Source organism: Gobio gobio (genome assembly GCF_949357685.1).
Source record: "Gobio gobio genome assembly, chromosome: 3".
NCBI lineage: Eukaryota > Metazoa > Chordata > Actinopteri > Cypriniformes > Gobionidae > Gobio > Gobio gobio.
Genome location: NC_137099.1, coordinates 39,911,404 through 39,935,453, shown reverse-complemented (window position 1 = coordinate 39,935,453; position 24,050 = coordinate 39,911,404). Strand labels below are relative to the sequence as shown.

General features: G+C 37.0%; 1 protein-coding gene across 1 annotated transcript in view; it reads right to left on the bottom strand.

The window, feature by feature from the left end:
* Positions 1 to 24,050, bottom strand: part of arhgap10 (Rho GTPase activating protein 10) — a 111,450-nt gene that overhangs the window by 29,886 nt on the left and 57,514 nt on the right. Inside the window, exons 4-18 of the mRNA XM_079812007.1 lie at positions 19,257 to 19,328; positions 18,971 to 19,072; positions 16,703 to 16,813; positions 15,360 to 15,464; positions 14,143 to 14,272; positions 13,917 to 14,023; positions 13,718 to 13,812; positions 11,622 to 11,703; positions 11,247 to 11,286; positions 11,057 to 11,125; positions 10,630 to 10,704; positions 7,071 to 7,155; positions 6,254 to 6,312; positions 4,112 to 4,217; positions 399 to 558 (exon numbers count right to left, since the gene is read on the bottom strand). Coding sequence (XP_079668133.1) covers positions 399 to 558; positions 4,112 to 4,217; positions 6,254 to 6,312; positions 7,071 to 7,155; positions 10,630 to 10,704; positions 11,057 to 11,125; positions 11,247 to 11,286; positions 11,622 to 11,703; positions 13,718 to 13,812; positions 13,917 to 14,023; positions 14,143 to 14,272; positions 15,360 to 15,464; positions 16,703 to 16,813; positions 18,971 to 19,072; positions 19,257 to 19,328 — 1,398 coding nt within the window. The remainder of the gene's footprint in view (positions 1 to 398; positions 559 to 4,111; positions 4,218 to 6,253; positions 6,313 to 7,070; positions 7,156 to 10,629; positions 10,705 to 11,056; positions 11,126 to 11,246; positions 11,287 to 11,621; positions 11,704 to 13,717; positions 13,813 to 13,916; positions 14,024 to 14,142; positions 14,273 to 15,359; positions 15,465 to 16,702; positions 16,814 to 18,970; positions 19,073 to 19,256; positions 19,329 to 24,050) is intronic.

Here is a 24,050-nt window from a genome sequence, read left to right as displayed (position 1 = left end):
GACTGAACCCCATTTTTGGATTAACCAGATTACTGTCATCTAAAGCCGATTAAATCAGTGTTTTAACCTGTATTTTAGTCAAATGAGTATGGCAGTCCAACTGTATTTGAGCCATCAGAAAGAGAAGCTAAGTGAGCAGTGTTCAGTCAAAACACACATGGCTCCCCCTCCTGGCATTGAAGAGAAGTACAACAACCTCTGCTTGGGCAATGCCTTACAGAAAAGTTCTAAATTCAAACATTGTTCAAACAAATTTCACTCGGTCTGCTGTCTGTAATGTGATGCTCTCTGAGGTACTAGCTGTGTCTTTAAACCTAGTGATCTGCAAACCTAGACAACATTTTGGGCAGCTTACTGGTTTTGAGACATAGCCACTCATCTCCAGTGAAAAGTCTCACCTTTTCATGCTGTTCTATGAGAATCTCCACCACAATGTTCTGGAACTTGAGGTCCATAATGGCTGCAACTGTTTCTTCCTGCGGCCTCATGAGTGTGGGGCCAAACACTACGCCCAGGTTCGCCACTGTCATCAGGTTTTGTTTGCTGTTGGCAGCAACACTACACACACACACACACACACACACACACACACACACACACACACACACACACACACACACACACACACACACACACACACACACACACACACACACACACACACACACACACACACACACACACACACACACACACACACACACACACACACACACACACACACACACACACACACACACACACACACACACACACACACAAACACAAACAAACAAACAAACAAACAAACAAACAAATGTATCAAGTTATGATCAAATGTCTTGAAAGAACAGGAAAAATAAACATTACAGATATAGGAGATATAGCGAGTACATTGAATTTATTTGCATTACTTGTTTTGATTGTGAGACTGGATGCAGTTAACCTCTTATTACAAAGATTCCTTAGAGACACAATCTTCAGTCTCACTGCCTTGAATCCTTGCTGAATTTACTCTGGTTGTGTTAATTATAGACAAATTACAAAATAAGAGAGGTGGGTAAAAGCCATTACCCAAATTACTTTCATTAGGGAGGAGAGGGTTGGCAGCATGTCAAAAACTTGAGATATTTGAAGTGTTTATTTTTTATTTTTAAATGCATGCTGAATGACTCAAATTTAGTTTTCACACTTTCTGGCTATTAGCTTCACATTTGGAGAAGTTTTAGCCAAACTTCTTAACTCAATATTTTTCCTTGTACAGTAGGTCAAATTGTAAAACATCTGAAAGTGTTACTACCCTTTGGACGAGAAACCATTCCTTCCTAGGTCACGATGAAAAACAGTCTAGTGCAGTTAAATACCTACTTCACTTGGATCATTTGACTCAGAACCTGGTGCGTTTTCTCTTTTTAGTTTGGCTAATGTCAGCATATACTGTATGAACATGGTAATTCAATTCACATCAAACAAAACCAACAATAAGAAATACGCTCAGAGACCACCTTAAGGAAACCTTGGCCCTGGTATTAAGATGTGTTTTGGTCAATCGAATCATAAAGCTCCCATTCGCGGAGACACATTTCTGTTTATACCTGGTATTTTAATCCGTCTTCTTTGACCTCTTGATGCTATTCCAAGCAGACTCCAACACATTTGGTGAGAAGGCACTTTGATCACAATAAGTACACTACCGTTCAAAAATTTGAGGTCAGTAAGTTTTTTTTTAAAGAAGGGTCCCCTTACAGTCACCATTTTGCTCCGTCATGTTTCTACAGTAGCGCGTTTCTACATGTTTCTTTGTTCACCTGGTAGAAAAAAATGCTCTACAGAGTGCTAGTAACTCTCTGCTGTCTCAGATGACATCTTTGTCCTGTGTCGGCCACCATAACTTCTCTATGTGCTTCGAAAGGGAGGGGTAAGCAGTGGGCAGTTGCAATTCACAACCTCTCCACTAGATGCCGCTAAAACTTACTCAGTGCACCTTTAAACTGATCAAAAGTGATAAAGACTTTTATAATATATTAAAAAAAAAAGAGTTCTATAAAAATGAAATGCTGTTCTTTTGAACTTTCATTGCATTACATAATCCTGCAAATGCATCATAATTTCCATAAAAATTTTAAGCAACAGTTTTCAACATTGATAATAATAAGAAATGTTTCTTGTGCACCAAATGAGCATATGTGACCCTGGACCACAAAACGTCATTTTTTATTTATTTTTTATTTAACCTTTCAATTTTTTAAAGGGTAACTAAACCCCTGCTCAGAGCTTAACTCCACCCACTGGCAATTTTTGAAAAATGCTGGAAAAGTGGGCAGAGCCCAGCGGAGACAGAGGGGACGAACCGAGGGCGGCGCTGAGCGGAGGGCGTGCACCTGAGACCCGCAGTGACGGGTTGATTGACAGCTGTCTGACACGCCAGTCGTAAAGATGGGGAACGCGGCAACCACTTGCGTGTCAGGGTTTGAAAGCGCGTCTCATGTATGAAAATGATCCGTACACATGACGGGCGGCAATAATATCGCAAGAAAAGCCTGATGTATACTGACAACTGCATTATTTAACCGTATTTTCTTCATTACAATGTTAAAACAAGTGTCAAGTAAGTTTCATTCATAATGTTTCCACTTGATGTAACATGACAGTTCATACTGGAGTGAAGCCGTTCTCATCGTGTGATTGGGGGAAACATTTCTGAGGGCGTGGTGAGCTCGTGCTAGGGGTGCGGATAGTGAGCCGTTGGAGGTACCATCCTACGTCACGATGTACCACAACGTCCAATAGGAAAATTCAACTGCAGTAGCCACCGTTCAACCTTAAGAGGGCAGCACTTTGGCGGTTTTACACCATATTTTATAGAATTAAAACACTTTATACTCAAATGTTAAAACATTTACTCTAATCAATGAACAGCATTAATAAAGCCCCAGTATTACAGATCATTAACTAAAAAAAGTTGGTTTAGGGTTTAGTTACCCTTTAACAGTATTTTTGATAAAACAAATGTAGCCTTAAGAGGTGAGCATAAGAGGCCTCTTTCAGAAACATTAAAAAAAAGAATCTTACCTACACTAAACTTTTGAACGGTACTGTACATCCAATAGAGAACATTTGAGAAAAATATAGAGAATAGAGATAGAGAAAAAAGAAGAAGCATTTCCTCTGCAAATGGCTATTAAGATTCAGAAGATTGGAAGATTCAGAACTGGAAAATAACATTTGGTTTCAAAACAATGCAAACAAACTACAGACCTGAAAATGTCTGAATGCTAAATGCCTGAAACAGCCCAGTTTACCATTTTTAAAGGATGCACTTTTGAAAAGATCTGTGCCACAGACAGACAGCAATTAATCACCTCTCATATTCCATTTCAGATAACATGTCAACATTTGGCTTTTCCCTCTCCATCTCTGATGGGTGTGCAACTGCGCCAACTCCTAAAGCATTTTGCGAGGGCTGGAGTGGATGGAGGAGGAATTTAGCGGTGGATAACCTGAATTTAATTTCCAATTGCACATCATTGGCTGCCAGCAAATCCCACTCTATATTTTAAGGAAACGCGGCTGCCCAGTCACTGATTGCCGGAGGTTAGAGAGATTATGTGCTTATCTTCAATTTGCTTACATTCACATTATATAAAAATGTGAGGCCTGAGGTAAAGCCTTGTAATGGTAGGTAAAATTCTTTAGAAATATCTAACTGATCTAATCTCTAACAGAAAGCTGTTGCTTGACTCTCTACTCTAAGTGGGCAGTTGTTCGATGGAATGGTAAAGGCTTGTTCTCTCTAGAAAAAAAGTTGATCTAGATAACAGCATGGAGACTATGACAGTCAATGTGGAGTTGTCTTTGCTCGGCCTCTTTTCTCTCCAGAGTGCTGTCTGCCTGTTTGCTCTGTTGCTCAGCAACAGAGGTAGCCTACTAGCGCTGCCTGAAAGAAGGGTGTGTGTTTGTGTAGTGAAGGTAAGCACGGAAGAGAGGGAGTAAGTCAGAAATAATGAGAGAAAAAAGTGGCTGATGGCCGAGAGAAGTAAAAGGTTGGAGAAAGCAGAGAGAATGTACACACGCAAAAAAAAAAAAAGGTGTATGCAGAGAGAAAGAGAGAAAAAAAATGGTTTTCACTCACTTGGCGAGATGCTTGGTAACCAGACTGAGCACTAATCTGTTCCTCTCTGGCAGTTTATGAACCAGACAGTGAATGGCCTGCACTCTAGATTCTGGACTGGCACTCTCTGTGTAGATATAAAAAAAAAAAAAAGGTTTTTTTTTAGAAGACATCATGAAACATGCAGTATCACAATTCACACTTTACAATAAAAGTGATACGAGTTTTAAATTCAGCCCTAAAAGTACCATCAATACCTGATCCATTAGTTTCTTAAAGACGGAATACAAACACTACCAGTCAAAAGTCTGGACACACCTGGCTGAATTTGTTTCCATGAACCTACATGTAAATGCATATGCTTACATGTTTGGAATTAGTTTTGTAGACAAATATAAATTTTACCTATGAATACATTTTCTGAAAAAAATAAAATAAAATAAATAAATAAAAAAATTTAATTAGTAGGACCAAACAGTACAGGAAAAGTAGCCAACAAATGACCAGCATAGAAACTCCTAAAAACAGCTTAAAGAAGCATCCCAAGATACTGTTCAACTTTTCTTCTGGTTTGTACATACCTTGCATGCTTTCAGGTTTTGATGTTTTATTACGGCTGGTGTAATCAGTTTTATTTTTGTATTATTTATATACAGGGGTTGGACAATGAAACTGAAACACCTGGTTTTAGACCACAATAATTTATTAGTATGGTGTAGGGCCTTCTTACTGTGCGTTCACACCGCCGCCGGCGAGAGCGTCAAAGTGGCCGGAAGTCATTCATTCTCAATGGGAGCCCGGCGGCGAGCTCCGGCGAGAGCGGCGCGGCGCGTCTTGGACGATTTGGGCGTCAAGGAGAGTTGAAGTCAGGTCAACTTTATGGTAATGAGCTATGACGCGGTTCGGCGGCAACCAATGGGAATGTAGTAGTGCTCCGCTTGAGATGATTCTAGAGAACGCAGTGCTGTAAACTTCGGTTCCGACCACATTAGTTCCCAAGCAAATTAGAGGAGGTTGATCACTGCTGGTGCGGCGGGTTTGATAAGAAGACGTGCAACATTATTTATCCACCACACAAATGGCTTTTAATTGGTTTATTTCGTTAGCAAACATGTAACTATAATTGTTAAGTTCTTTCCATCGATCTGCTTTTTTTAAACTTTCACATTTAAATGATTTCATGAGGTTATATTATACGGTTATACCCTACTTGTGGTCAGTCAGCACAAATGCCGGTCAACATGAATGTTTGCTTTGCAGCCCCTTTAAATGCCGTTTCAAAAAGACCAAGCATTCGATCTACGTCAGAGCGGCAGCGCGTCCACGAATCTTTCTACAGCGTCGATGGCAGGGCGGCCAGAGCGAAGTTTGACGCTCTCGCCGGCGGCGGTGTGAACGCACAGTTACGCAGCCAAACAGCATCAGTTCGTCTTGGGAACGACAGATACAAGTCCTTCACAGTGGCCAAATGGATTTTGAGCCAGAGAGACGCACACCAACAATTTGTCCTCTTTTGAACTCTGATATGTCTCCCATTATGTTGTGTGGATTGCAACATTTTATGTACAGCTGTGCTATTGATCTGCTAATTCAGTTTTCAATAAAATTTTGGTTGATTTTCATTTTGATGTTTTGTTTTTAATTTTTTAGTCATGTGCTTTTGTCATTTTTATTAGTTTTTTTATGTCTATTTAGCTTTACTAACTGAAATAAAGTTTTTTGTTTTTCATCTAATATTTATATTTTATTTTATTTCAGCTGTATAGATCATTTTTAATAGTTTTAGTTAACAACAATATATCGGCCAAAGTGGAGTAGTGGCTAAATGTTGCTCCAACATTTAAGTCCCTGTGCCCCTGTCAAAAGATAAGTAACTAACAGTGTTATTAGGCCTGCCACTATTGACACCTACCATAACCTATACGACAACCTTCTGAGGACAACCATCTTTGGCGATGTCATTTTCATATTTCAGATGCCCTTCAATGGAATTTAATTCAGTGATACTTTTGACAAGCAAGCCCCCCCCCCCCCTCCCCTCAGAGTTTCACAAATCATAAGCTCTTTTCTCACCGACATGAACATATTCTAATTTTATGGCATTTGTCAAGTAATTGATTGAGTATTGCTTGATTATTGTCTAAGCAAGGACAAAGACCTTACTTGCAGGGACGATGAACTCCTTATACAGCTCGTATGTCATTAGTGGCTCTGGAAGGCTCCTTGAGAGAGAGGAAGAGATTTATTGGCTTTATTGGGCATTATTATATACACAACACTATGATTAATGTGGCTGATCACGGCAAGAAATTAGATGAGCACACACACACACACACACACACACACACACACACACACACACACACACACACACACACACACACACACACACACACACACACACACACACACACACACACACACACACACACACACACACACACACACACACACACACACACACACACACACACACACACACACACACACACACACACACACACACACAGTGATATCCAAGTTCATCTGAAGGTACTTTCGCTCAGTATCTGGCACACGTCCCAGCACCGTTAGCCCAAAATGAGCGCAGCACACCAATATCATTCATACTTGTAGTGGAGTACAAAGACGAAACACACATACAACTCTTCTGCTGCTGCGTTACTAAATCTGCCTTGTTCCATTCTATTGTTATGCATCAATTACAGGAATTAAAAGGAACATAAATTAAGTGTTGTAAATATACATGGAATTATATTGTCACTGAAAGGAATGTCCCCTTATGAATTTCATAAAATGCTGACATTTCACATGGACACATTTATCCTTGATACTTTTATTTGATATAAAAGGCTGAATGGACATGGTGAAGGCCTATTCTGTCAAATTAAAATCAGTACATTTAGAGAAAGGATATACAGAAACTATGCTGCATTTATCATCTGCAAACAGAAACGTAATGTGGAAAGTACAAACTCACCTCAGGTAAAGCTTTAACGCACTGGTGATGGTTTTGACATCCCAGTCCTCACTGGCTGCTAAATCGATTTCATTGCTCTTCTCATCTACAGATCACAAAACAAAGAATTTAAGTTCAAATTATTTTTATTAGGGGGCCAAAAATCTATAGTCGGTAAGTATTTAATGTTTTTGTATTGTCTTGTATGGCCATCAAAGCTGCATTTTATGGCTGCACAGTAAAAACAATTTAAAATATATTTATTTTATTTTAATATATTTTAAAATGTAATTTATTCCTATAATGGCAAATATGTTTTTTTCAGCAACCATTACTGCAGTCTTCGTGGTCACGTGATCCTTCAGAAATCATTCTAATATGATTCTCAAGAAACATTTCTTATTATTACTATGTTGAAAACAGTTGTGCTGCTTAATATTTTTGTGAAAACCATGATCATTTTTTTTCAGGATTCTTTGATGAATAGAAAGTTAAAAAGAACTGCATTTATTTGAAATATAATTTTTGGAACCTAAGTATTAATAGTAAAGCATTCATTTTAAACTGCTAAACTTTTCAACGGTAGTGCATTTTGAAAAGTCTGGCCAACAGTAAAATGGTACAATCAAAATAAACAAAACTCATTAAAAAGTAGCAGAAATTAATAATAAAATCTTTCTGAGCAGTATCAGAATAGAAGAAGTACAATGAGAAAGATAAAGAAAATGAGACAGAGTTCAGGGTACGGATTTGCTCAATCTTTTAAGATTGAACATTCTGCTCTGTATTTTCTATTGCACAAGAGGCGTGATCAACGGGCATAGTTCAAAAGACTCTGTACGCAATTGGATAGTCCTTCAACCAATCAGTCCAACGATCCGGGTGACGTACTTTACAGAGCGACGCAAAAACTCCAGGCAGGAAACGTGTCAACAAAACGTGTTGGTTTGTGGCTTTGATCAGCAGTTTGCAGAAGCAGCACAAAAAAAAAAACATGAAAGCGAGTGGTATTTACACCCACTCAAGGGATTTGTTTGCTAAACTAAAGAAGCCATTGAGCATCGTCAAGTGGTTAAAAGGAATTGGATTGACGGTCGTGCGAGAGACGCTTTTCTATCGTCATCCCGCCAATAGCGCACCAGGTGGATAAGCCAGTTTGTGATTCGTCCCCGCAGATTTGAACGGAAACAGGATAGAAAAATGTACAGGTTTCCAGCCTGAGCTGCAGGGCGAAATTAAATCGCCGGCAAATCCGGTTGGGTTTACCCTCTCTAGGTATGGATGATATGAGGGCCAGATATCTGGAGAACTGATTAATTCAGTTAATTTCTCTTCCTCACTTTGAGGTAGTATCACTGCTCATAAATGGATTTATGCATCTGTAAATAGTTTCCCGCTGGGAGGTTGGACAGAGTATACAAATGTGTGATGTGTAAAACTTTCTGCTTTGATTTTAAAACTCTTTTACACATTTGAAGAATTCAGCCAAAGCACTGACAATCACGTCTTGCTGTTACCATGGAAATGTCTGAGTATTTTTATATAACACAGTATATAATCAAAAATCTCTAAGGTCACTTATGTACATTTTAGTATATTTAAGTAAATTCATTCTCAATCAAACCTGAGCGACAGTTTGAACCGTTTGTGCTATTTGCAAAGGCATATAAATATTCTCCGTCTTAAACTGCAAGTCTGATGGTATTCAGTCAAGTCGCGGTTTAAAACTATTTACATTTTATAATGTAGTCTGCTGTTGACGACACAAACAGCAAAGAGGAGATGGAGAGATGCATTCTCTTTCCCAGTTCTGCTCTTTTAAAACGCTTTTGTTCTATATACCCTCACCTCAACCCTCAGACAGCCTGGAATACACATATACACAACTTGAAACTACAGTTTAAAAGTTTGGAGAATTTTTTTTTTTTTTTTTTTTTTTTTTGCAGAAGTCTACATTTATTTGATCAACAGTACAGCAAAAAAAGTAATACTGTGAAATATTACTACAAAATAAACTTTTAATTTTAATATATTTTAATATGCCATTTATTAAAGTGATGACAAAGCTAAATTTTCAGCAGCCATTACTCCAGTCTTCAGTTCTCAAGAAACATTTCTTATTATTATCCATGTTGAAAACAGTTGTTCTACTTAATCTTTTTAGTTGTGATTGTGATTAGTTTAAACTTGAAGTTGCTATAAGATTGATAATGTTCTGAATTTGCTGTTAATAAATGATAATTAAGTTGCATGGCCTCTCAAGACATGTCAACTACACGATATAATCATGATAGATATCCTCATCCTCCTGAGTCACTTTGGTGCAAAAGAGTCTGTCAGGAAAATGAACATAGCAACTGATATTGGCATACAGGCGTTATGATTATATCGGCATGGAACTGATTCATCTGGATACTTACATATGTGGTATGTTTCAGATTTCTTTGTAAAGTTTCACTTACATAATCCTACATCACTAATAAAAAAAATCATAATGCATCATTCTAATTGTGTAGAACTTAAAGCTATAGTCCACCCAAAAATTCTGGCATCATTTATTCACCCTAAAGTTCTTCAAAACCTGTATGAATTTCCTTCTTCTGTGGGACACAAGAGAATAGATTTTGAAGAATGTTGTTGGGGGGGGGGGGGGTGTATTGCAAGTGTATACGCCACAAACGTATAGTGAATCGACAGTTATCCAGGGATAATGCCATGATGTACTGTGTGTGTGTGTGTGTGTTCATATATGCGCCCACTGCGCGCCTCCCAGAGTTTGGCTGTTTTTGGAAAGAATCGGTACAGCGTATCTGTCTTTTATCAATATGATGAAGCTAAAGACTCTTCGGAGATATGAAAGATGCAATACTACTTTATAGGTACTCAAGAACCTGTTAATGACAGTGCTCTGAATTTGAAAATGAGATGGATAGTTGGTTGTGCTCTGGACATTTGGCAGGTTTTAAGTTCATGAACCAACTACAAGGGCTCAGGCTGTTCTCAGATGAGGACAATGGATCCGAATAGAGTGTTAATGGCTATTAGACTCTGGAGTGGCTGAGTTCATGTAGCAGCAGGGGCTCAGGCAGCCTGCCGACTCGACACAGCATTTAGCATTCAGAGCAGAGAGATACCAGCTCATGCTACGACTGCAGGAGAGAGAGCGAAAGAAAGAAAGAAAGAAGGAAAGAAACAAACAAAGGAAGGAACATAAGAGAGATGATGACAGAGCCTGAGAGTGTTGGATTTTTGGGAGAGGGGAAATAGGATCAAGGAAAAGTGACAGAGACAGAGACAGAGAGAGAGAGAGAGGAGAGAGGAGAGAGGAGAGAGGAGAGAGGAGGAGAGAGGAGAGAGGAGAGAGAGACTGGAAATCTGATTGCCTGCCTGCAGTAATGGAGTCAGGTGTCACCTAAAGGACAGGACAAAGGGACATACAGACAGACACCAGACAAGATGAATGTCTGAATGCCAATGAGACTCAATAGGACACAGGCTCAAGATACAATTATAGGGCTTCAAAGATAATCAACTAAATATGACCAACAATTACAGACCTATCAAATAAGGCTCAACTTACCAATCATTAAACTGAGAAGCTTCTGTACTTTTGAACTGACTCCAACCACTCTGTACAGACCCTGATCATTAATACCTGCAAAAAAACAAAACAAAAAAAAACAATAGCAGTTAGGTACTACAAACCCATCCCAGGCGATCAATCTGGAAAACTAAATACAAGCACACTAAGCTTTTCATGCATTATCCTGAATGAAGCACAACAGGTTGTTGGTTTGGGCTGAGAAAAACTGCTAGATCGTTCTGCTCTCTAGTGTTCAGAGGGTGTTACTACATTATGTAAACTTTTGAAGGTTTTAGGAGATGAGTCTTCCTTTGTTGATAACAATATACTGTAAATAATGCCTGATATCGTTTTATATATGTATAATATGCTGTTATTTTTTTTGTATATCATATTCATATATTAAAACATTACTGGGATTTACCTCTGGCTTCAATGGCGTTTATTGAATTTTTCACAAAGCTTATTCCCACGTCATCCAACTGGGCATCAACTATGGAATACACAAATATCATCAATATCAGCACTATATATATGTACCAGCAATAAATACAAGCATACAAAAATTCTTTAGCAGTAAAAAGTAGCTCTGATATTAATTTGCCTTCACTCACTTCCTCTTTCTCTTGAATGTGTCCGGTTGAGATACTGCATCTGTGCGTGAGAGATAAACATCAGAAAACACACACCAGACCAGCACGAAACATATTACACCAAACAGAACAGAATTTATATACCAAACAAGAGACTATTACTGATCATTAAAATGCTTTGATGTACACACTACCATTCAAAAGTTTGAATGAGTTTTTTTTTATGTTGTAGAGTCTCACCAAGGCTACATTTATTTGATGAAAAATACAGCAACAACACTAATATTCTGTAATATTATTACAATTTAATTTAACCTCAGGTTGTGTCAACTGAGAATCAGAGAATTATTTTGACTGAATATAGCTGTAGGGAGTTAAAGTGAGGGATTGACACACCGGCTCCTTTCCTCCCATCGCATGCATCCAGAATCTGTGGTCATCTTCTGAGAGAGCCTGAACTGTCAGAACTGTGCCTGGTCTAGAAACAAACAAACAAACACACAAACTTAGCCTGCTGCTATATACAAAATTAAAACGTATTTATTGAAGATTACTGGTCTTACGGTGCATATTTAATTTCTATGTAATAACTGTGAAGCGTCTTTCCATTTCATGTTTCTATTATTTAAAGGTTGTGACTCTGCATCTGACACGAGTCGTGTTGAGGGCAAATGCTTTGAGGTTAATGAAGAAAATAAAAGTCACCACAGGAATACAGACAGACCAGCCCCTTCATCAGTGAGGGCTATCTTTACATACAGGAGAAAAGTACACATGCAGCTTTTATGGTGAAAATCTGCTGTATCTATTACTTCCTTTTCCTTTTCACTTGGAAAAACATTTGATTCTGGAAATCAAAGGCATATTCATTTTGACATTGAGTCATCTCCTAATTTGGAAACATTCTGATGTGCTATTCATAAGATTCCACTAACCAGCCTCATGATGCACACGATTAGCATTCATCATACACTCTGTCCGGGTCAGCTTTGCCTTTGATTAATGAGGGCTCTGAGTGTATCCTGGATGATCAAAATATTTTGATTTTCCTTATCCTCTGACAGATGAGATGCAGTGCCAATAAATCTCATTTGTCTCGCACTCATGTTAAACCCAGTAGTTTCAGAGGGTTTTACGGTCCTATTGTTTTTCTTTTCTTGTCTTGTTTATTATCATCTTAAGTTAAAAGTATAACCAATAACAATAAAAAAGGACAAATTATGTTTGATTTATTTTTAAAGGGGTTATACAATGCATGTTCACATCTTTATATTATGTTTCTGGCGGTTAGCTTATGAAAAAATATTCAATGTTATCAAAAAATTTAGCATAAAAAAAAGATGTATTTGTAAAAATGATCATTTCTATCCTCATTTTCACTGTCACAAAACACTTATTGGCAAACTTCACACCACATCCACACCCTCCCCCACAGCATGTGACGTGTTTTGATGGTCGAGATGGCCAGCGCTTCAATAGATTCATATTTGCAAGAGTCAGATACAAAAAAATTTTTTCCAATGGAACCACAACTATTGCCTCTTAAGACAAAATACTTGCCACTGCTATAGCTTTCAATACAATATACTTAGAAAAACTGGCAGCTTTTTGAGAATAATTAAGAAAAGAATCCGATGTGAAATGAGACGAACAAACAAAAAACATTCTCTTTCAGTCACTCAGGCACGCTGTTAAAATAAACATAAAACATGCATTTCTAATAGCTTGATCTCTTGGAAGGGTATGCATAGTTTTGGAGGTGCAGTTTGTCTACATCCAGGGACAACACTTTTATTCATTACAATATTGCGTTACTCCCTTAAACAGTAACTATTTGCGTTACTTAGTTACTTTTTATGAAAAGTAATGCGTTATATTACTTTCTCTCAAAAAAGTCATTTTTCGCTTATGGTTTAACTGAATCATCAAAGGTCAGCAGCAAGTTGGTCAATAAAGTGAGAATAAATGCATACAAATATTTGTTTCATGTAACATTTAATTATTGGAGGTTTACATAGTATTCTGATTTTGCATTTCACTGATTTTATTAATTTTGAGGAATACTGAATCTTTTTTTGTGCAAGCGAGATTAGTAGAAACATGTTCACATTTAGTCTAGAACTAGAATACCCATCATGTTTACACACAACGCCTCCGCACTTACTCCAGATTTCTCTCAACATGAGGTCAGGAGAGCTGTCAGTCAATAAATGGGAAAACAAAGTGACTTGCGTTACTTATTTGAAAAAGTAACTCAGATATTTTGTTTTAAATTTAAAAGTAATACATGTTACTTTACTAGTTACTTGAAAAAAGTAATCTGATTACGTAACTCGAGTTACTTGTAATGCGTTACCCCAACATTGGTCATAGTAAAACACTGTACATGTTTTTATTTTTGATGTATAAACAACATTATTTCTGGTGAATCAGAAATGCATCATAACATGTATTCATGCTAAAAATCATAACTGGAGGCACGGCCAACATACCGATCTGTGATCTCTATGTCTAGGCAGAACCTCCTGTCAAGTGTGTCTGTAGTTTTGCGGACACAAGACTTCAGTGTAACAGAGTCCGTCTCACCCTGAAAGGATACAGAACATTCTGTGAACAGCAGATCAGCAATATATTTATATTTTATGAAACATGACATTATCAAGACTAATGTGTTGTGTGATGAGAACTTACAAGCTTCCCGCCTGATCTCTGGTCAAACGTTTTCATGTGTATAATTTTTTGTTCCTTGACAAACGTGCAATAGCGTTTCACCCAGCTCGATCCAAAAGGAGGAGGTCCTGCAGAAATACCAATAACTATCAATAATGCAACCAGCAAAGCACAGGATGCATGCCATGACAGTCAGTATAAGGTAATAGGCACCCCAGAGTTACATCATAAAAATTGTCTTGCGTACGTTTCTCCTGCATGTAAAGATAGCCCTCACTGCTGATGGGGCTGGTCTGTCTGTACTCCTGTGGTGACTCTTTGATTCTCTTCAATAACTCGAACACCTCAGAGCGTGTGCCCTCAAAACGACTCCGTGTCTAAAAGCAGAGGAACAACCATAAAATAATAGAAACATAACAAAATAACACAATCATTGAACAAGTTTTACACATTCTGTGAGGGCTTGGTAACTGGGAATTTACACTGATAGATTACTAAAAAAACAACAAAAAAAACACCTCAGTGCTTAAACATGCTAATCCATGTTTTTCAAGCTATACATCCTCAGAACTCTGACCTTGACCATCACAACTGATTTATAACTGATTAAAAACAAAACACCAGGGAGGACAGTGACATGGTCCAATCAAATAGGACGGGGGAGGAAGTCGGCTCTCAAACTTCCGGCTTAGAAGTTAAACACAATGGAAGGTCAATGCAAACAAAGGCCTTTAAGTTTCCCTTGGAAACCTTGGCCCTCTCAAAACGCTGCTGAATCCTGTCTTGGTAACTCTCTTTCCATGTCACTCTGTGAGCCAATAGCATTAACCAGAAGAATGTGAGTAAAGACAGTCAAATCTTGGAAAATCACTCTACATGTGTTGATAAATTTGGAGGACCAAATTACTCAAAATGAAATAATGAAATAAATAATGAATTTCAATTGAAATAATTAAATATGTGTTTATCTATTACTTAATTAATTAAATAAATGCATCCATTTATTTTGTTACAATCCATGAAAACACAAAATTTATTGTTTAATATTTTTTCACAATATCCTCTTTCACACACTATAATTTTTTCACTATAAGCTTTTTCAAAAAGCTGTTTTTTCATAATAATATGCTGAATTTACATATGATGCCTATTTGACGAATGTATTTCCAAAGCACGGTAATAATAGAGGACATTTCACAAATGCCAATCAACAGACAGTGGGCGGTGAAATTATTTAATTATTTCAGCACAAACAGGTACATTTAATTGTTGTTTTATTGAATTTATATTTTATTGAATTATTTCATTTTGAGTAATTTGGTCCTCCATAGATAAACAGTTTATATGCTGTTTAATGCAAAAAATGGATTTGGATATATGCAATGAAAAAAAAAAATCTTTATGGGTAAATCATTGAAAAAAGATTTAAAGTCTTGTATTAAAGTAATGACATTTTTTACTTACATTTTGAATATTGATTTGAAGCGCCTTTTTGTAATGGTCAAAATCTTTGGCCAACTCATATCCCTGATGATAGAAGGTAAATACAGTCTGAAAGAATGCCAGCATCTGCGAGAGAGAGAGAGAGAGAGAGAGAGAGAGAGAGAGAGAGAGAGAGAGAGAGAGAGAGAGAGAGAGAGAGAGAGAGAGAGAGAGAGAGAGAGAGAGAGAGAGAGAGAGAGAGAGAGAGAGAGAGAGAGGGGATGATGGGAATGGGAAAAATAAAAAAATTATAGAACAGACAGACATTAAATTGTTCATATACGTTAGTGTTTGTGTCTAAAAAAGTCACACAGGCATCCATAAACTGGAAAGTAATCAGCTAAAGTTTTTGCTCTGCTAAAACACTCTTTTAAATTAGAAGGATACTAATTTATTTGCTCATGCAAACTATCAAACTGTGTGTCCTAGGTGAATTAGTGAGAATTATTGAGAATACAGGCCCAAACAAACCCACTTGCAAATGGACTGGACACACCCATATTTAAAAGAGGCTTTTGTGTGTGGTAATTGTACCAAATGTAACCATGCTGCACTTACAGCTCTGACTAAACATCATTCTATTTCATTTATTTATTTGATATAAGGTAGCTACACTACTGTCTAAAAGTCTGGGGTCAGTGAGATGAATCACAGACGTTTCCACAAAAGTATTAAGCAGCTGAATTACTTCTGAAGACTGGAGTGATGGCTGCTAAAAAATATAGGAATAAATTACATTTTAGATTATATAAAAACTGAAAACAGTTACTTTAAATTGTAATACTTTAAAAAAAAAAAAAAAATGAACGCAGCCTTTGTGAGCATAAGATAATATTGTAAGTAGGGTTATGGTTAATAATATTATTATGATGTAACATATCTGTATATACTGTATATAGTGTCCCCTTTCATTTTATAAATCTAAGTGATTTTTAGTTTTTATTTTAAATTCAGTTTTGTATAAAATTGCACACTTACAACATGCCAAAGAAATAGTAAGGATTACAGTATGCCATTCCAAACATAGCCCTTATTTTTGCCCTTATATTCTGTTCGGTGCACATATCAGCTAGTTACTAAATGTTATGGCAATACTTATGAAATAATGCATATGTATAAATAAATGAATTAATGTCTATTTGTCATGTATTCTAGTGCTGTACAATCACTTCACAGCCTTGAGAGTATTTGATTAAATGTGCTTCCTTTCTGTTTTAGTGGCATGTGAAACCATATCAAATGCTGTTGATAGACAAACATGAAAGCAAACCATGTTGAAATAAATCAAGTTGAATGACCATCTGGATGAAGGGTCATGCACTCACAGGCTCAACACACTCAAATTTCTTCCTCTCCTGTATCTCCTGCAGCTTGCAAACGTACTCCAGAGATGTCTCCTGAAAATGCTGTTTCATTGTGTCCACCGACACGTCTGCCTGAAAAACAGACGGAATGAAAAAAGTGTCATAACAGTTAAGATGAAAAGGTTGAAGAAAGCCAAGAAGAGAAGTCATCATCTGAAAATTAGGAATGTCTTAAAGGGATAGTTCATCCTAAAAATGAACATTGCCACATGATTTACTTCAGATGACTTAACACATTATAAAGTAAAATATAGCTTCCGGCGGACCGCCTTCTGTATTCAACTTACGGAAAAAGTGTAATGGGCTCGATGATGACGTCTTTTTGAACTGTGAGAGGCGTTACACTTTCTGCGCAAGTTGAATACGGAAGGTGGTCTGACGGAAGCTAGATATTTTACTTTATAACGTGTTCAATATGTATTCTTATACAAACCCATCGATTCAATTCAGAAGGCCTTTATTAACCCCCTGGAGCCGTGTGGATTACTTTTATAATGGATGCATGGATTTTTCGACTTCAGATTTTGGGCTGTCATACACTGCCATTATAATGCTTGGATTAACAAGGACATTTTTTAATATAACTCCGATTGTATTCGTCTGAAAAAAGAATGCCATATACACATAGAATGGCTTGAGGGTGAGTAAATTATGGGATAATTTTTGGGTGAACTATCCCTTCAAGATGGAGAAATGGGTTTTTCCAAAAGGTGTCTGCCTGTCCATGTGTAGTGTAGCCTGCCTTACAACACAAAGGGCCTTATTCAGAAAAATTGAACATTTGAAAACAAAGAAATTACTTTGATGATGCAATTATGTAAAGTATTGTGTGAATGCAAACTGTGCCAAACAGTAACTACTGTAATATAGTTATTAGTGCAAATACAGTTAAATACAGTGCATCACAATGAAGTCTCTTAGCAACATTCCTTGGGGAACTCCATCATAAATAAACACTGTTATGTAGGCTTAAAGTCTGAAAACGTTACCAAAAAAAAGAAACTTGGAACTTGAACTTGCAATTGAAGGTGTCTATGCCCACATACACACTGCCAAGTTTTGGCAACTGCATTTAAATGTGGGAATTAATCACTTAAGCGGTTGTCCTGTGCATGTTATGGGTTCTGGAGTATATATTGAATACAGGAATAACTCCCAGATTCATTCAGTTGACATTGAAATAACCACAGCAATGTTTAGATTTCTTGTAAACAAGAAAATGTGATGCCAATAGTTTAACCCAACTGGTGTTTGTGACATTAGCTAGTTATACATTTTATTATAGTATTACTGGAGATGTAAACATCTGATTCTTCTTCTTATTTTTTATAAACCACCACCAAGAGTGGTTTCTGTGTTTTTTTATTTTTTATCTTTAAGCACATGCTTTAAACAGAGTGCCTTTTCTGCATTGTAAATGTCAGACTGGTGGGAGAAATTACTGCAGAGAAACACAGCATAAAACATAAACACATAAATAAATAGTCTGCATTGACACAGAGCAGCTCAGTCGGAAATCGATTTAATTAAATGTAATTTATTGAAAGCAGTCATCTAGAGATGTAACAGTGTCTAAAGATGTTTAAAAGTTCAGTAGAACTATTTGTTGCGTAATTGATTAGACTGAATGACCAAAATGCCCATCCCTAACCATATTTGGCTGCAGTCAATGTGTACATTGCCCATGATAACTTAAGTGTCTTATGAACTGAAGAACAATTTAGCAGTCCTCTAGCATTCTTCAGCATTTCTATGAATCATAAAGTTTGTCAGCTGTGAACACCAGTCTGACTCTAAATAGCACACTGCTAAGACCAAAACACACACGTCATATGGTCCACAGGAACATAATGACCCACCATAAATTTATCAACAGTCTCTAGTGCTTTTTGTTCTCAATGTATACAACACTCATGCCTGATGGGCATGCCTTAAAAGGTTATGTTCCCCCAGACCTTGTTCGGTCAAGACTTGGGATAATCATTTTTTTGGAGAGGTTTTGGGTGAGATGCCTAGCTTGCTTCTTAAATGTAGTAGAAATAATGACAGACTGTACCTTCACTAAACAGCTGCAATAAACAGTATTGTAAATAATATAGAAAACCATTGACCTTGACTTAAAAATCTGTTTTTTTTTTCTTCATGAGCAACAGAAGAGAACCAGCATTTCTGAAAATAGTTTGCATTACACATTCAACTTGTGTGTGGGAAGAATTAAATATGAAGTACCTCCTGTAATTGTGGCTCCTTCTTCTTTGCTGACATGTTCAAAAGTTTCTCTAGTGAACTGTAGTACTTCTCGGTTTCCTTCTCGTACCTCTTTCTCTCTGCCTGAAGATAGCATGAGAAAATATGAAATGGAGGAACTTGCTATTTTTAATATATGGAACGAGAAGAACGTTTTAAAAAGTTAACTGGTTTCAGTAAATGTACAGTTTTCCATTTCTTTTAATTAAATCAATGCAAACATCCTAAATGTGGGAGCTGACAGTGTAGATCTATTTTTTTTTTTTACCTTTGCTGAGCCGAGATGCTCTTTCCGAAAGTTTTCTAAAGGCTTCATCAGTGTCTCTGTGATGTTTCTCATCTGTGAAAATGCAATTCAGTTATTTAATATATGACATTTGAAAATGTTATGATATTAAACATTAGCAGAAACAGGATGATTTCCTTTCATTAAAACTTGAACACATTGTAGGTTTCAATTTTAATTGTCAATTAAAGCTGAAAACAGAGATGAAAGGGCCTTGGCACCCGGGGCCACCACCACCCGGTGGACTCAGGAAAATAGTGAATAGTGGGCGACATGCATGTAAGCAGGTAAATATAAGATAAATATGGCAAAGTCACTTCGATGCGCCACACTTCCAGCTGTCAGCAGGTGGTGCTTTGATTATAACTGAATATTGCCGTGTAGATGTCTTCAGGTCAGGACTATTATCAAACATTTGAAGTTTAAAAGGCAGATTGGACATTGTATGCCTAAGTTACAACAACTTCCTGTTTCGTGGCGTAAATCGCATACATTAGCACTTAGCCAATGTCTGGAAATGGCAAAAGCTGCAAAAATTTAGCAGAGAAAATTAAAAATATCTCACTTCCTGTTGGGCTGCCAGGGACTTTTTTGTAGGTATTGGGCTGTTACACGTGTCTACCGAATTTCATACTTGTATTTTGCCACGCCTTAATCTGAAACCCATATCAGATGTAAATTTTCACCACTTCTGACGCGTGTGCAAAGTTTCATGATTTTGGAAGAATCTTTAGGCCCTTAAAAATGCGATTAATTTCAGAGAAGAATAACAATAGATCGAGCAATTCCAAAAGGGTCCTCACACCATCAGTGTTCGGGACCTAATAAAGGTGACATTCCGTGGTGAGAACTAAACCTATACAGAAACTGTAATATACATTCACAGAAAGCTCCACAGATTTCTAAAGAAATTGAACGCCTGCCATTCATAAAATTTTACACTTTCCCCATTGCTTCCATATTTGTTAACCCTCTCGAGTCGGCAATCACGCCGGCGTGATTGGCTTGCTTTTTTTCTTATCAGTGCCAAAGAGACTCAAATAACTCTGTCGTTTTTTTATCATTCCGGCAAGTGTTATACATCATTATAATCTGTTAAGTTTCTCTTTTTTTTTTAGTACAGTCACAATAAAAACAAATGGTTGTGCTTTTTGCAAAATAAAGAAATCAAACATGATGCACGATCTGCAGCCTCTCTGTCAAAGACGTTCATTCAGATCTTCAGAAAATGACCTCTAGCTTAGTGAATACTTGTCTCACAAACATGAGACATACGTCTAAAGAAACGCTGAAATGTCAGGTTTTAAACACTGTAAACCAAATCAAAAACAAATTTTCTGTGTTTATGTAATCCGTTTGAAAGCAGATCGATGTTAGTCGTTCCTGAGCGGCTCATTATAGACTAATGCGACCACGCCCACAAAGCGTGCTCTATTGAGATTCAAATACTGAGGCGACGCCCACACACATTAACTCAAACAAACACATCGTGCACGAGGCACACTGAAGCTTTCTTTGTTTAAATTAGCTCAAAATTACTGTCAGATGTAAGTAATTACCTTGACAAACTATACATCATTTAAAAGATCTAAGACTCAAGCTTCCATTTTTGACCTCTGTTTTATTCTCAAAGTCATATAGTGACCGTCATTTGTTAATATGTGTCAGGAGTTATGAATATGAAAACCGTCGGTACCTTCTAAAGATTGTAATATGAGCGTCAGCTGCTCTCATTCATAAAAAACTCTTCATACTTCATACTGGCAGCCGGAGGGCGCTCCGTGCACATGTAGTCCATATATAGCACGCATGAAGAAGATATCTACATGTGCTATATATGGACTACATGTGCACGGAGCGCCCTCCGGCTGCCAGTATGAAGTATGAAGAGTTTTGAAGAGTTTTTTGAAGATATAAACAGCTTCCAGAAATCCCTCTAACAATGTTAGACTAACATGCAGATAGACAAGTTTGAAGATAATAAACACACAATCGCGACAATATATGGCTTATCTCTGTTATTTATACCATATTGGGTGTTTTCATAATAGATTATATTTATAATGCAATGCTACTCGAGCTTTTATAATTATGCAGAATCAGAGGTGTCAAAAGTATTCGCATTCATTACTCAAGTAGAAGTATAGATACTAGGGTTTAAAAAGACTTCTGTAGAAGTTGAAGTATCAACTCAAGCGTTTTACTCAAGTAAAAGTGTAAAAGTACTGGTTTCAAAACTACTTAAAGTATAAAAGTAAAAGTAATGTAAAGGGAAAAAATGCCATTAAAACTTTAAACTTTAACTGTCAAAATAATGTGATATTTTATTGCCATACCAATCAAGGTTGATAAGTAAGTTACCATTTTATCTCCTTAAAACATAACATTGATGATAAAAAAAATAATAATCTATTTCCCAGTAAAACGGATCAAATATGACTATATAGTATATGTCCAGGTAGAAACTGTCAAAACGACAATCCCTCAGAAAAACACATGCATCATTTTCAATGTCAACAGTAAGAAGCCAATTTATGTGCAAAAACTGCCTAATAAACCTATAGAGATTGGAAAAAGCAATGTAATTAACAGGCATTTCACACGTTAATGCACACACCACTGCGAAAATGCGTAATTCATTAATACTGTACAATAATCCGCCAACAAAAAATAACAACAATGCTCTTACCTTTGTGTTGCACTTTGCTTTGACAAAACTACAGTATGTCTTTCGTGAAGTACATGGCACATAAACTTAGCACAGTCAAAACTGATTAATGGTTGATCTAAATCTCTTTCAGCAGCTGTCGGGGTTGCAGATGTCCTAAGTGTGTATATGACGATGGACAGGACTCACGGTTATATTTATAAAGAGTCTTCGAGTCACAGGTGTAATTCACGTTTGAGAGTTAAGTCACTCTCCCACTCTTTACTGTAGATACAACTTACTGTATATTTATGCCACTGGCATAGCGATCACTGGAATATACAGCTACGAGTTATCGCGCTAAAAACATAGGCTAAAAACCCGGCTAAAGTCATGAATGAGCACGTCTGCCTGCTGATCGCTGATTGGCTGAAAGTGCGTGCTCGTCGCGAGAACCCGCCCTATCTGGCCACATGGTGTGTGTGATTTGTGCAGGTGCAGGCGTGATTGATCGCCTACAACCCAATAGGGTGTCTGAAGGGTTTGTGTTTATCCTTCTCATCCAACCACAATCAAATTCACTCTATCCGCATTGCGCGATTTATCTGGATAGTTTTTTTTTTTGACGACAAGTCGGAATGATCCAAAGCCAAATGAGATCACATAAGGTTATTTAAAACAATTGGTGTAATAAATCATAAATTATAGTTCAATAAATCATAAATTGTTGTGGCAGAGAATATAGATTGTTTTAAGTTATCTGGTCTACCTTTATGAACCAACTCTGCACTGTGCCTAAGCAGAATTTCCCCTTGGGGACAATAAAGTTAACTAACTAACTAAGCAAAAACTCACTTCATTTTGATTTTCCCCCCAGAAATGTTTACTTATCTAGTAAATTAATCTTAAGAATTTTAAATATTTGGACTGGAAACAAGAAAAAATACCAAATAAGAAGAGCATTTTTTGCAGTGTAGTCAAATCTTCTGATCATTTAAAATATAATAGGCCTTTGTTGATTACATTCCAAATAAAATAAACTACAAAAAATATATATTTCCTTTGCTCTGTTGCTCTCTGTCATTCATTATGCATCTCATTAATGCGAGTCCTTTGTTCTCTCAGGTGCCATCTCATCATTATTCATTAGATATCACGCCTCCTCGCATATTGGCTTTGTGAAGAGAAACTGTCTTACAAATTTTAAATCAGTGTATTGTTTTATGTGAATGAGTAGGCTCAATGATTCTCACATCAGTATAAAGAAAAAACTATATGCAAATACCGACAGGAGTCAAAAGTCTTGGGAACAGATATCTATTGTGTGTTTTGAGGCCTTAATTTTAAAACAAATTTTTTTGTTTTTTCAAAATCTGTGCATAAACATTTTTCTCTCAAAAATACAAGCATGTACATACAAGTTGCTCACATATTATGGTAGCCCAGTTTGTGCTGAATACAGTGTAATTACACTTTTGCCATTAACGTGTTTATAAGCAACTGAAAAAAAAACAAATGTCAGAGCATGTCAAAACTTCTAAAGGGCCCCAAAACAGCTCAGACTCCTAGGGGTTAAGTAACGCTGTGGACAGTATAGCGTTTGTGACGGACTGTTACGCGAGTTCGACAGGGAATAAAGTGTGAGCTGTGAAATGTCCATTGCCTCCGTGTCTGCAATAACTCCAGTTAAGTGAGCTATCCTATTTTCCTCCAGACACAACGAATTACAAAATCCTTTAAATTTAACGGTATTCAGGACAGATCAAGAATTTAAAATATCAGGAGGCTATAAATCAAGCAAAAACAAAATCATTTAATTAGAAACTTAAAGTAAGCAGTATAGCCTGACTCTCTCATTCGAATCTAAATGTTTCCATATTCGCGATGTATTTGGATCCTAAACCATTATTTATTATAGTACTTAACTCACGTCCCAATATTGATGGAAAAAATCATCCTCTTCACATGTGCAAAAATGTGCTTGGAAAAACCACAGCGGCGGAGCTCACGCTGAAAGGCACAAATTGTAGGCTACTACTGACTATTTAAACTGAGCTGTGTAACTTTTTATATGTTAGGTTGACTATTTTATGTTGATAATGAACCGACTGCGATGTCAAGGTTGCAAT